The sequence below is a fragment of the Pollicipes pollicipes genome, unplaced genomic scaffold, assembly GCF_011947565.3.
Source record: "Pollicipes pollicipes isolate AB1234 unplaced genomic scaffold, Ppol_2.1 Scaffold_2555;HRSCAF=2994_pilon_pilon_pilon, whole genome shotgun sequence".
NCBI lineage: Eukaryota > Metazoa > Arthropoda > Thecostraca > Pollicipedomorpha > Pollicipedidae > Pollicipes > Pollicipes pollicipes.
This window is the reverse complement of record NW_023596136.1, coordinates 27,359,328-27,373,590: the sequence shown is the minus strand read 5'-3', so window position 1 is coordinate 27,373,590 and position 14,263 is coordinate 27,359,328. Positions and strand designations below refer to the sequence as shown.

Below are 14,263 nucleotides of genomic sequence, written 5' to 3'. Positions count from 1 at the left end.
TCACCGGAGGCGCTTTCACCCGCCGCCGTCCTGTCGTCCGCGTCGGCTTTCGGGTCAAGGCCGTTTATCGCTCACAACCCCGCAGTCGCCGGAGAGCGGGTGTCGTGCTGGGGCGTGCGCGGTGTTGTCGGGGTGGGCTCCGGTCAGGAGTTGTCCAGGAAAAGGTTCTAAATATTTGGGAGCTTAAACTGAGGTATACTTAAAATGCTGAACAATTGTCGCAAGGTCGCCTGTGGGCTACAGTGGACTAAATTACACCAGACCGTGCTTAGGCAATGCGCCCGAGGTTGAGCATATCGGTTGGAAGAAGAGGGGAAGCTGCCTCAACGCCTTTGCCTGAGATCACTGAAAAGTATCCTCATCTTAAAACGCACAAAGACCTGTATGAATTTAGCCTACAAAATGTAAGTTGAAATTGTCATTGTTAAGCACCATTATGTGAAATGGTACATGTACTGTGTTCTGAAAGAAATAGGATTGGCTTTGCACTCAACTCAGCCCTTCATATGTATGTTGTGGTTGTGCTTATGCATTTGACACAATTTTGTGATGAATAGATGTGTTCAGGCAATGTGTACTTCTTTTCCTGCCAGGCTCTCTGTTTAAATTGACCTCAGTTGTGATCCACACTATATCGCATGCCCACATGCTAAATTGGAAGGCCGCAGGTGATGTGCAATCTGGCCAAGGCGCAATGTTGTACATTACATGGTTAATCATATCTCATCAACCATTAAGTCATAATGCATGAATAGTTAGTGCTGATCAGGGTCCAATATTTTAATGCTTTTCAGCCCTAGATGCATTAGGTAACACTGCTCTTCCACAGCCCACAGAATTTTGGGGTGAGATTGCCAAGTCATATTTGGAGTGGATTGAACCTTTCCACACTGTCTCAAACTGTGATCTTCCAAATGGGAAGATATCATGGTTTGAAGGAGGAAAACTCAATGCATCAGGCAAGTAAATAGGCTTTCTTTATGAGGTTTGACACAGACCCGCTTGCAGCTCTACCACCTAATGTCTGCAATATTCTATGGATACAGAAAGCATCACAGTGTGTGCTGCAAATAATGTGAATTGTCAATTTTTAACAAATCTTATTCAAACCTTTTGAAGGGATGGATTTCAGGAATCAGAGATCATACTAAGCAGTGCTTGCTATGTGCGCCCTGGCCCACACCACCCAATCACGCAATTCCATGTCAAGGGCAAAATTTGGTGGAGAAAGCTTAATGTTAACTGACCTTTAGGGCAGCCTATGCAAGACAACTTAATATCAAGGGACCTTTAGCAGTGGGGGGGCTGATCAGAAGGCAGATGCTCAAACCAACTGAGCCACAGGGATGGACAAAGCTGCTTTCGATCTGCTGGCTCATCACCTGCCAGTGCATATACTACCCTCTACTCACCTCAGCCATCAGTAAAATGTTGGCCATGGAGCTGTCCACCTCAGTCCACAGTGAAACAGTGAACTCTATGGGTCTATGGTTATAGCACACCCAACTCTCCACTCAACCATGTAGACTAGTAAAGGTGATTAGCGACATCCATAACTGATCTGTTTGGTATTCAACATACCGCACTAGTGCAGTTGGCTGTGCCAGCTATGAATACAGGTCATATGCACAGATCGTGGTCAATGACACATCTTGCAGTGTTTCAGTGTTCAACATCATCTGAATTACACTTACAAATGTATGGCAGGTGGCAGTCTCATGCTTTCCTCACTGTGCATAAAGTGCACTGGGGCACAGTGACTCATCCTGCACACGCGTGACCACCGCGCCTGTCCACAGTCAACTGCGTGGACCGGCACATGCGCACAGTGCCCGACCAGACGGCGCTCATCTGGGAGCGAGATGAGCCGGGCACCGAGCTGCGCGTCACCTACCGCCAGCTGTACGAGCAGGTCAGCCGGCTGGCCTCGGCGCTCCTCCAGCACGGCGTGCGCCGCGGCGACCGCGTGGCCATCTACATGCCCACCTCGCCGGCGGCGGCCGTGGCCATGCTGGCGTGCGCGCGCATCGGCGCCGTCCACTCGGTGGTGTTCGCCGGCTTCAGCGCGCAGGCACTGGCCAGCCGCGTGCAGGACGGTGAGCGCGGCGCGGCCAGGCAGCCTCGCCCCTGGCGGCGGCGGGCCACCGCTGCGGCGCGATGCGTTGCTTTCGAATGGTGCTTTGTCTTGCTTGTTTTGACTGGGTGCTGTGGCCAGGGCAAGAATCATTCGTTGAATCGTCCTCACTAAGAACAAAGTGTGTATTCAGAGAAGAATGCGATGGATTTAGTCTTTTCATGCTGGTGTGTGAGCCAGCTGTAACATGGAAACCCACAGCAGGGATGAAGCGCGACCAAAGGCACACACCACCTCCACCTGTCTCCTCCGGATCCCATGCACATAGACATCTGGTAGGCAAAAGCTCGTCACCAGCGGCCTCCGCGCTCCCCCCCCCCCCCCCCCACCCCTCCCCCGATGCTCACCGGACGCCGCCGCCGCCCTGCAGCGGAAGCCGAGACCATCATCACCAGCGACCAGGCCGTACGCGGCGGCAAGGTGATCGAGCTCAAGAGGATCGTCGACGACGCGGTGGCCCAGTGTCCGGGCGTCAAGCGCGTGCTGGTGTCCACTCGCACGGGCGCCGACGTGCCCATGGGCGCCATCGACATACCGATGGAGAAGGTGCGTGCACGGACCGTGACGCAGTGGCGGCCGCTTGGCTGCGGTGGTGGCGAGTTAAAATGGATGCTGCATCTCAGACACAGCGGGATAGGTATGCGGTTTGAGACCAAAAACACCCTCGGTGACCAGTTGTTGAAAGCGTTGCTTTACAGCTTGAAACGGGCTTCATGGTAGTGCTATTGCGAGGACACGAATCATGGTATGTGTGATCGTGTCTAGTGCGGAAATTCAAAACGGCAGATGGGACTTGCACGTTTATTCTTTAGGATGGCGGGACTACCTTTTTCGGAGCCAGGTTTCAGATATTCAATGCTCTTTTCCTCCCAAGATCCAAATGCACACCAACTTCTGCACTTCACCCCAAATATGGATCTATCGTGTCAGTTGCACACTGGCTTGCAACCTTGTGACCCTCGATCCGTTGCTGACTGGTGACCTGATGACCCCCAGCCCGGTTTTGACCACTGACGTGGTGACCTTGGCCCGACGCGAATTGGTGACCCTCGCCCCACTGCTGACTGGTGACCCGGGCCAGGTGTCTGCGGACCCCCTGGGCCGTCTTCTCCTCACTGGTCCCCTCCGGCCAGGCGATGGAGGCGGCTCGGGCCGAGTGTGAACCGGCCGCTATGGACTCCGAGGACTTCCTCTACATGCTCTACACGTCGGGCAGCACCGGCAAGCCCAAGGGGCTCACCCACAGCGTGGCCGGCTACTTGCTGTACTGCATGTTCACACAGAAGGTGAGCGGACCGCCCACACAGCGGGACGGCAGGAGAACGGGGGCTGCATGGCCAGATCACGTTGGTACCAGGGCTTGAGGCCGACCGTTGGTTAGCTGCTTGGCGGCTATACAGTATAGATGTTTCAGTGACTGCATGGCGATTTTACCGATTAATGCCAAATATGTTATGATCAAGTCCGTTACGATGAGTTGCAGTATGGCGATTGAAATTTGATGCGCTCAAAAACGGCAGGTTTTGCTGCAGGCGGCTTCACATCCATGGGTTTGTATGACAGTCAGTGCAGCGGGGCGGTTGGATTCAGAGCCGATCACGCCGTGGAGCCAGCGTGTCGCTAGCCACAGTGGCCGCTGCCGGCCGGTTGACATGTTGGTACAGGCGAGATTGGCGTCCCCCCCCCCCCCCGCCAGTGACCGGTGGGTGTGACGGAAGCCCGGGGACATCGAAGAGCGGTGACAGGGAAGAGAGCAGGGAGGGGACGTCGATGCCGCACCGAGCACTCTCTTGAGCGGGACTCTGCGTCCCCTCACCAGAAGAGCGCCGTCTCTCGGGCGGTATCCTGAGAAGCGGAAACGGCACTTAACTCCCAGGTCGGCTGCGAATAGACCTCGTGGGAATACCGTGTCCACGCATCCACCAGGACCGCAAAGCCCACCACAACAGACCAATACCACCTAACTATGATCTGTCTCGGTTTTTAGCGTCGGTACCACTGTCGCCGGGCTCGTGGGCTGAATTCGGTACCGGCCGGGTTCCCCAGCCGGTGCTCCCTAGTTGGACCGGATCGAGCTGACGTTTACGACGGCCGGCTGGGCCGTGCACTGATACAGCCATGTAGTATCTGACGGCTCGAACGCCACCGACGGAAAATCATTCACGCAATTCAGCGTACTGAGTTGACGGACTTGTGGTTTTGCAGCACCCAATCCTGCACGCGTAGTCGGATCTCAATCAGTGAAAAAGACGAAACTATAAAACTGCAAAAAAGCAATACCAAAACAAAACAAGTGAACATTGATTCGGTAGCACCATCATTGGGTTCATCTGGATATGGCCCAGTGTTGCCCCCCCGCCGGGGCTGTGGGCCATCTGCGCGTGCTCGTCTAAATGACACGCGGTGCCCGCGTGGGACTGTTACTTATATTTGCGTTTGCCGAGTGCGGTGCCGTGTTTCTGTAGATTGCGCCGGCCCATTTGCGATTCAGCCGGTATCTCGGGACGATAGCCGCCTCGGCCGTCTGATCACCTGCCCCTGGCCTGTGCGTTTTTATATGCGCACAGCATGGCTACCACTCCCTCCCCCCCCCCCCCCCCCCCCCCCCCCCCTGAAGTCGAGTGTACGTGAGCGGCGTTGGCAACGGCTGCCGAGCAGTTGACATGTGCTGCGTTACATGCGTTTCATTTCATTTTTAGTTCATGTCAGCGACCGAGGGGATGCGCACGCAGTTCACACGGCTGACGCAGTGTACAGGGCGGTCCATTCACACGGGTTCACGTTGGGCTTGCGGGAATGGTTTGTCTTCTTTACGTTAACCGCATTGTGGGCTTAGTCATTGTTTTGGAGTACGCTGGGAAGGTCTATAGCCGCCAACACCGAAGCCATGCAAGGCGTCACCTCTGTGGCACAAACACGCGCATCACGCATTTTGTGTTCTGATTCTGTTTGTGAGCACTACTGTGGTGTTCACGCCCACCAAAGACCAAAAAGATCCTTCGTTTGATAATTTTCCACGCACACAGCAGTTGGTCGAGTCTCGATGATGAACGGTTCGCGTGGCTGTAGATCGTGAAATATTTCCATCTGCATCGTCGCGATAGGCCGTCTGTTTACATGTCACTGTGTGCCAGCGTTTCAACGAACCATTACTGTAAGCAGTGACTGGGGATCCCGTGCGATATGTGGGCTAAGACCCTGACGTTCGACGCTCGACCCGCGTGTACACAACACGTGCTGGAGCCGGCGAGGCCGCGGGCGCCCTGCTCGGAGGAACTGTTTCTACCAATCGCTGTGGACGCGCTGCGCACACGCTGGGATTTCGCGATTCGCCCCGCTAAGCAGTTCTGCCGCATCTTTGCACGTTTGGCTGAGGCGTTATGCCACTTGGGGGTTCGCGACGCATCTGGACCTCCAAACATACACGAATGATTCCTCTGGCAAGCCCCCTCCTCTCCTGGCGGCTTAGTTTAACAGACGTTTGATATGGCTCGCTCCCTTTCAGCGCGCCCTTCACTCGAACCCTGCTTCAACACACTTGAATGTGAACTTTTCCGGCGCGTTTTGCCTGTGCCTTGTTTCCGCACGCGTGTGGCCAAGGTCCGTGTTTCGGCACGTTCTTGACCTGTGGTGTCTCGTTTCAGCACGCGTTCGACCTGCGGCCGGGTGACGTGTTCTCGTGCGTGGCCGACGTGGGCTGGATCACGGGGCACAGTCACGTGGTGTACGGCCCGCTGGCGGCTGGCAGCACGGCCATCCTGTTCGAGAGCACGCCCGTCTACCCGGACCCAGGTCAGTGGACCGGCCGACGCGGCACGGACGGGCCCGTCTACCCGGACCCAGGTCAGTGGACGGGCCGACGCGGCACGGACGGGCCCGTCTACCCGGACCCAGGTCAGTGGACCGGCCGACGCGGCATGGGACACCCGTCTTGGACCGGCTGACTTGGCCCGGACGCCCGTCTACCCGAGCCCGTCTACCCTGACCTAGGTCAGTGGACGGGCCGATGCGGCCCATGCACCCGTCTACCGGGACCCAGGTCAGCAGACCGGCTGACGTGGTCCGGACACCCGTCTACCCGGACCCAGGTCAGTGGACCGGCTGACGTGGTCCGGACACCCGTCTACCCGGACTCAGGTCAGTGGACGGGCCGACGCGGCACGGACAGGCCTGTCCACCCGGACCCAGGTCAGTGCACCGGCTGACGCAGCCTAGACGCCCGTCTACCCGGACCCGTCTACCCGGACCTAGGCCAGTAGACCAGCTGACCCGAACGCAGGGCCAGCTGTGTGCGAATCTGTTACCAGGCTGGCGGGCCTTGTACATTGTGCCCAAATATAGCGTATTGGTCTGCCCACCGACGGCGGTCTGAGCGAAGCGTTCGGAGTAGCAGATACCAGGCCTGTGCAGTGTAGCCGACACGGTATTTACATTGAGCGAGGCCACTGGCCGGGCGGCTTATCGCTAAGATCTGCAATACACTGAGCGCTCGAGCTCGAGCTCGCGTGTGCTGCGCTCGGCGACCGCCTTGCGTGCAGGGTCAGAGTGGCTGCTGTCACGAACCCGGCCGGCTGGAGCCGCCCCCCTCCGGACTGACCCAACGGCCGTCATGGATGCCTGATGGTAGCCATGTGCGCTGGACTGATGCATTGGGCGGTCATTGCCGCTGCAGCGTGAGCGGGACGCCTGCTGAGCGGACGTCTGAGCGGAGCGGTCCGGCCGCCCAGACATCGGTGACGGTCGTGTGATGGATGGCGACCGTTCCGCCACCCCCTGCCGCGGCGTACCCTGATGACATGGCCGGCGTTGAGTTGCACAGGCGCCTCGGAAGTGGGCTGGTCGTGTGGTCGTGCCAGATCGTTCCAGCGCCGCTGGAGTGACAAGTTCTATACCAGCGCGTGTGCATGCGTTGCGTGAGAGCTGACACCACTAGTGACCCGGAGAGCTCACTGTGCAGCGTTTGTAATGCTGTGCGAGCCCGTCACCAGACCCCCACGGTGCTGTTCCTGACGCTGCCGGAGCGATTCGTGTGCTCTCGCCAGCCGATACTGGGGGTAGTGCGGCCCTCCCAGTCAGTGGATACGTGCGCGCCTGCCGTCAGGCCGGTACTGGGAGATGGTGCAGCGGCTGCGGCCGACGCAGTTCTACGGCGCTCCCACCGCGCTCCGCCTGCTGCTGAAACACGGCGACAGCTGGGTCACCAAGTGAGTGCCGTGCTGGGCTCCGCTCCGCTCCCCTCGCCTCGCCTCCCCTCGTCTCCCTTGGCGCCCGAGTCCGCACCTGGCGCCGAACGCAGCACCGTCGCCCGGCTGGTTTCCGGCGCAGAGGACCTCCACACGGTGTCCTGATCGTGATCGACCCAACAGATGTGCCACGGGAATCGTGTTGACCGTGTCCTGAATAGATCCGGCCCGTTGTTACCTCCCACTGGGCGGCTGGGTTAGTGCTGCTGGCGGCTGGGTTAGTACTGCTGGTGGCTGGGTTAGTGCTGCTGGGATGTTGTACCGCACGACTCCGCGTCAATTTTGTTTGAGATTCCGAGACTCAGTCCAACCAAATACCTCCAGTTCTGCCGCCAACACAACTTCCTGTCTAAAACGAAATACTTTTGTCACGTTCTTGGACAGTGGGTCGTGCTTGGTTTCATCTTTGCGCAGCACAGTAACTTCAGGCCATCACGCCTAAAGGAACACCTCACCCCGATAGCTCGCCGCAAAGCGATTTAAGGTATGAATGTGTGTTCCGGTGCTGGAGGTGCGCGCAACAACCGTTGGCCGGTTGTGTGGCCGCTGACTGGGCCGCCGCCGTCGCCGCCACAGGTACGACCGCTCGTCGCTGCGCGTGCTGGCCTGCGTGGGCGAGCCGCTCAACAACGAGGCGTGGCACTGGTACCACGAGGTGGTCGGCGACAAGCGCTGCGACGTCGTCGATACCTGGTGGCAGACAGGTGAGTGCCGGACGTGCCGCGGCCCGGGCCCGAGGGGACCGAACACGTGACGGCGGCAGGGCACCGCGCACACCGGCCGCCGCGCCGATGGTGGGGCGCACAAGACGATCGAGGCGCGCACAGCGACGGACTTGCCTGGTGTCGCCTGGCGGCGGAACGTGGACGCTGTGACGGTATGTCGGCGATGTCGGCGATGTCGGCGAGCTTGGCGCCGCCTGCGGTGACCGGCTCTGCGGCGCTGTCGGCAGAGACGGGCGGCGTCTGTCTGGCAGCCGAGGCCGTCGGAGGCCGGCGCCGAGATTGTCCCCGGCATGCCCATGCGGCCCATGTACGGCATCGAGCCCGTGCTGCTCGACGAGAAGGTACGCCGCCGCCGACCGCCGCTGACGCGCCGCACCCAGCAGCCCCTGCCGTGCACATGAGCAACATTACTCGATGATTTTTTTTTTGGGGGGGGGGGGCGGGGGGAGGAGGAACGGAATGAGTTAGTCGGAGCGCCTTACGACCCTTATCCAGCAGCACGCGATGGGATGGGCGCGGGGTTTTGCCAGCAGCTGGGGATCACAAGCGGCGATAGGTGGGGCCCGTTTCGCGTCACGCTCTCTTCGTGCATGATGATCACGGGGGACATCCGCGTCACGTCCGTGTGACGTGCAGTTTCCTGGCGTTCGTGTCTGCTGTAGAATCGGGCGGTGTTCTGCACGTGCTTCATGACCAGCCGTTACTGGCATAACTGAGCGTCCCATTGTGCAGCGTCCGGCCTTCCGACGAATGGCTGAGTGCTGGAGTGGAGCCCGGCGACCGGCTGCGGGCTAATCCGACTGACCTGACCTGACCCGCGCCACGCTCCAGAGCAACGAGATCGCGGGCGACGACGCGTCGGGTGCGCTCTGCCTGAAGCGACCCTGGCCGGGCATGGCGCGCACCATCTACGGCTCGCACCAGCGCTACGTGGAGACCTACTTGAAGCCGACGCCCGGCTACTACTACACAGGCGACGGCGCGCACAGGTGGGGCACCGCTCCGGCCGCCGTGGGACCGGGCTGGTGGGAGCCGCGTGTGTCGGGGTGTGACGTCCGCCTGTCTGTTTTAACATGGTGGGCGTTTGTAGAGAACGCTCTGCCTGTCGGCGTAACGCCGTGGGGTGTGCGGGCGTGTGCGTGTGTGACTGAACCACCCTGTGAACGTTGGCATGGTGGCGTGCCATGTCACTGACCTGGCGCCCATAACACTGCGGCCCTCGTCCTCCCCAACCTGCCCGTCTGTGTGGCCGCTGCCGGCGTGTCCGCGCATGCGCACACGCCAATCACTGTGGGGTCGCCTTGGCATGCCTGCGACGTATGGGAGCTGCACCAGCGGCGAGCGTTTCGGTGGGCGTCCCACCTGACGGACGGCCAATGTGCGGCGGCGGGTGGAGCGCCGAGCCACGGCGTCGGTGGCTGCTGGTCGGTTCTCCCGAGCCGGGGCGTCGCGTCCAGCCAGGGGTTTCGCTCAGCGCCGTGAGCACGGGACGACAATGGAGACGGGCGCGCGGTTCTCCGGCGACCGGTTGGCGTCCGCCGCTAGCTGCCGGGGTGCTGCTTGTAGGAGGCGGTCCTGATGACGCCAGCAAGGAACAGATGGATTAACAGCTCATCCGACGCCGTGAATATTTTTGACGCTGGACTGAGCCTCGGGGCGGTAGTGTTTGTCGTGAGCAGTGTGACTGGTTGATCCATTGTTCACATACAAACGTGACGCATTTCCGGTGCAAAAATTCAAACACAGTCGCATTCTAATTCGTGAGAGAAGTCTGAAGGTAGACTCGGATACCCCCTGTTACCGTTGTCAGTTGCGATGAGTCGGCTGTCACAGTTAAGCGATGATGACCCGTCGACCGTCACAGTGCTGACGGGAGTCAACGGGATGTAGAGGCGTCAATAGCTGCCGCTCTGGCCTAGTTCATAGCGATGCTCGTTTGTCGTGACATTGACAGTTCACCGTAACCGCGGCATTGACATCCGAACTAGTCAAGGGATTTGCATTTCGAAGCACATGAAATACGCCGTTCAGGTTTGCCGTTTTTGCCCTGGTGGGGCACCACTGATGTGTTCCTTGAAGTTCACGCGGGTGAAAACGTCGTTCAGAAGCCTCACAGGGGAGGGGGGGGGGGGGGGGGGAGAGGGCGTCAGGTTCGTCCCTTGTCGAGCGAGGGTTGAGGTATTCTGTGACGCCGCGCTTGTAGCCGGTTAACCCCTCACTTTCGTCACGGGTCACGTGAGCGGACCACGTGACTTCAAACGTTGCAACTAAATAACCGCCGTTCCCAATGCCCCAGACCGGGTTATTCCGCCCACTCCATAGCCTCGCCCCCCTCTAAGCCCGCGCGAGCGTAGTGCGGTGGCGTATGTGTCGGTCCGGCGTCGCCGCTCAGTCCGTGTCGTCCGCTGCCCGTCCAGACACCCGGGCGGCTACTACCAGATCACCGGCCGCATGGACGACGTCATCAACGTGACGGGCCACCGGCTGGGCACCGCCGAGGTCGAGGATGTCATGGTCAGTGCGCCTCGGCCGGACCGGTGACGTGGACGGGAGCGGTGCTCAGACATGCTGGCGGAAACCCGTTGCACGAGGGCTGTTTGTGCTGACTGTAATGGGAGTGGCTGGCTGGTGTTTGCGTTGTCCGCACGTGCATGCAGTGTCAACTCTATCGCGCGGGAAGTGAAAGCCCTTTGCAACCGATTGCCTGCGTCTATCAGCGCTTTACAACATGCCGTGATAGTTAATATGAGTCGGGACTTCGTAGGCTTCGATCAAGTATCTTTTGTTATCCCCATATGTACCTATGGTGTGTTCCCTTACACCCTGCCGCAACGCGCGTATGATCTGCCTGTTGGTGGTTATGGTGGTGCGTGCCGTCCCAGGCTTTGTTTCTGTCCACCCCCTACCCCTTCCGCGTGCGCATCTACCCAGCGCCCGGCTGTCGACCGAACAGCCGGCCCGCAGCGGCGCGTGACGAGCCGTCCCGCGGCGCCGCAGGACGAGTACGAGCCGGTGGCCGAGACGGCCGTGGTCGGCTTCCCGCACGAGCTGAAGGGAGAGGGCCTGTACGCCTTCATCATCCTGAAGGAGGGCGTCGCGGAGACGGACGAGCACATCAAGCAGGTGCTGCGCGCCGACGTGCGGAAGAAGATCGCCGGCTACGCCGTGCCAGACCACATGCTGGTCAGTATAGCGCCCCATCGAGTGTAATGTGTTGGCGGGGCCGGGCTGCAGGCGTGCTGTATCGACGGGGCTGGACATTATATGTGCTGTTTCGGTGGGACCAGATATGCTGTATCGGCGGGACCAGATATGCTGTATTGACGGGACCATATGTGCTGTATCGGCGGGACCAGATGTGCTGTATTGACGGGACCACATGTGCTGTATCGGCGGGACCAGGTGTGCTGTATTGACGGGACCACATGTGCTGTATCGGCGGGACCAGGTGTGCTGTATTGACGGGACCAGATGTGCTGTATCGGCGGGACCATGTGCTGTATTGACGGGACCAGTGCTGTATGACGGGACCAGGTGTGTTGTATTGACGGGACCAATGTGCTGTATCGGCGGGACCAGGTGTGCTGTATTGACGGGACCATATGAACTGTATCGGCGGGACCAGGTGTGCTGTATTGACGGGACCATATGTACTGTATCGGCGGGACCAGATGTGATGTATTGACGGGACCAGATATGTTGTACCGGCGGCACCAGATGTGCTGTATCGGCATGACCAGATGTGCTGTATCGGCGAGGCCGGATGTGCTGTGCCGACGGAGCCGGGTATCAGGTGCAATTATCAGTAGTGCCGGCCACCAGGTATGTGTCAGTGGTGCAGGGCTGGGATGTACGGCTCTACATGCAATGTGACCATTCTGGTCTCAACCGCAGCGCATCAGGTGTATGTGGTGTAGCGCGGCAGGGATGAGGTTGACATTAGGCCCCCGCACGTTCGTGCGCCCGCACGTGCATGCACTGACCGGCCGGCGCGACCGCCACACCGCAGATCGTGCCCGGCCTGCCGAAGACGCGCTCCGGCAAGATCATGCGCCGCATCCTGCGCAAGATCGCGGCCAACCAGCCGGACGAGCTGGGCGACATATCCACCCTGCAGGACCCGACCGTGGTGGAGCAGATCCTGGACCTCCACCGCCGGCAGACGGCCCAGTGAGCGCGGCCGGCGCCGCCGCCCGCCGACCGACCCGGCGGCGGCCGGCTGGCGGCTGGCGGCGGCCGGCTGCGGCGGACGCGGCGCAGGGCGCCTGCCGCTGCCGCTGTGGCCCGTCCGTGGCGGCGGGTTCGGGTGACTACGCACGCGCCGCTGTGGAGGCTTGTGTCGCGCGGCCGCGGATCGTCGACGGACTGGTGAGCTGCGTAACCTTCCAGCACTTACCACACAATCAAACTCCTCCAGGAGCTGGGAAGAGCGGCACCGTCTAGCACTGTCTTCCCGCCCGTTTTGCTCGGAATAGGGTCGCTTCGTAATTCGGAGCGGACACGTACGTTATGTCAAAAGGCTGGAATGAGGCCACACGGGGTGGCAGTGTGTCGCGAATGTTTGCGTTCGTATTGACGTGGGCTGTGCACGTTTTGTGCTGACGCGCGCTTGAGTGAAGCGGTGATACACCTGGGCGGCGTCATCGGAGCATTCCCTGCGGTGATACCAGCGATGGGGTCGTTTTGAAATTAGAGCTAGTTGATTCGTTGAGTCGATTTGTACCTCGTGGTGCATGTTGTGGTTTGATGGATTATTTTCCGCCAAACACCCTCCCGGAGCCGGTTTGCCGTGAAGGACGCGCATCTCCCCAATTAACTGCAACTTCTTAAAGTACCTTATAACGTTGTACAAAATGCTACTCGCCCGAACTTTGCTACCTCCTCGTTACCTGTACTGACTTCAAGATCGTCCGGACGCAATGGCGTTGACAGTAGTATCCTCATCTCTATCACTTGGATTAATTGCTGCCATTCCTGGTGATTTTCTGACGTCAGGAACACGGAGCTTGCCGGCTGCTGCACTAGCTGTGTTCCGCAAAGATTGTTGCGCGTGATTTCCTTATCAGCAAGGTTCGACCGAGCCCAAATACGTGGTTGAACTCCAGACAAACCTTTGATGGTCACGCGCAGCATCAATGCCGCTGACTTTGTGGATTCATTCAGCCGTAGACTTATCACCTTGCGCCCGTGCCATTTGACAAGTGTCGTACTGTTCCACACTGTCTCGGCGCCTACAGTCATCCTTACGAGCAGCATCTCCGTCTGCCGTGTGAGGACTCCGTCAACTGACGAAACCTTAGCCGTAGGGTGTTCGGGGTTCGTGGTTGAATGCGTGACCGCACGCAGAGATCTTGCGTTGTGTAAGGTTCTACGATCAACTTGTTGGTTAAATTTCCTTTTGTAGTGAGAGCGTGCCATTTGATGGCGCCGAAATCGTGTAGAAAGCGTAGTGTGTGGTAATGACCGAGCCTACGCCATGGGTTCATGGGAGGCCAACTTTGACCGGTGTGCTCAAGACGTGCCAGGTCATTTTTGGACAAAACTTTTGATCTTTTTATGGAATCCGTAGTTGATTGCTCGTGTCCCCCCCCCCCGCGGCGTCAATGCCGCGGCCCGACGCCCGCATGTCAGTGCAATCGTCCTTGGCGACGCCCCCCACTGTCCGGTACAAACTCTTTCGGCGCGCGCCCGTCCCGGTACGGTGGCCGTCTGGACACCAGTCCTCCGTCAGTTTTGTGTCCAATCTCAAACCATACCGTCCTTGTGCGGACGGCCCGGCCGTAGTTACACCATCTGGGCGTGGCGGCAGACCGCTCTGCCGCCGATTCCGTGTCTGCGATGCCGCGGTTCAGGGATGTAACGGCTCCCACGCTAGGATTAGGTTACCAGGCGCAACGGTCGGCTGGGGAACGGTCGCCTCGTTTTCGGCGTTAATGCTTTGAATGTAGCGTGCGATGCCGCTCTGTTGGCGGACTGTCGTGCGCTGTCTGGTGGTGGCGGAATACGTTTCGGATATCGTATTTTAATAGCACTGACATTTGTCGTGACTTGTCATGTATCGTGTATGCTGGGAAGCGGAATGTGATCATATTTAGTGATACGTGGGACTGGTGACAACATAAGCCTGGTGGAGCTGTTTACAAGGCTACGTAGGGTGCTGG

The 14,263-nt window shown here is 59.2% G+C and overlaps 1 protein-coding gene across 1 annotated transcript; it reads left to right on the top strand.

Annotated features, from left to right (window-relative positions):
* Window positions 1-47: 47 nt before the first annotated feature.
* Window positions 48-12,295, top strand: LOC119103660 (acetyl-coenzyme A synthetase 2-like, mitochondrial). Its single transcript, XM_037227281.1, is given in 14 exon segments — window positions 48-404; window positions 830-959; window positions 1,800-2,096; window positions 2,505-2,680; window positions 3,268-3,420; window positions 5,779-5,926; window positions 7,236-7,338; window positions 7,954-8,081; window positions 8,330-8,352; window positions 8,354-8,443; window positions 8,934-9,091; window positions 10,520-10,616; window positions 11,100-11,285; window positions 12,112-12,295. Coding segments are annotated over 14 exon segments (1,983 nt in total). The 5' UTR covers window positions 48-275; the 3' UTR covers window positions 12,277-12,295.
* The last annotated feature ends 1,968 nt before the right edge of the window (window positions 12,296-14,263 follow it).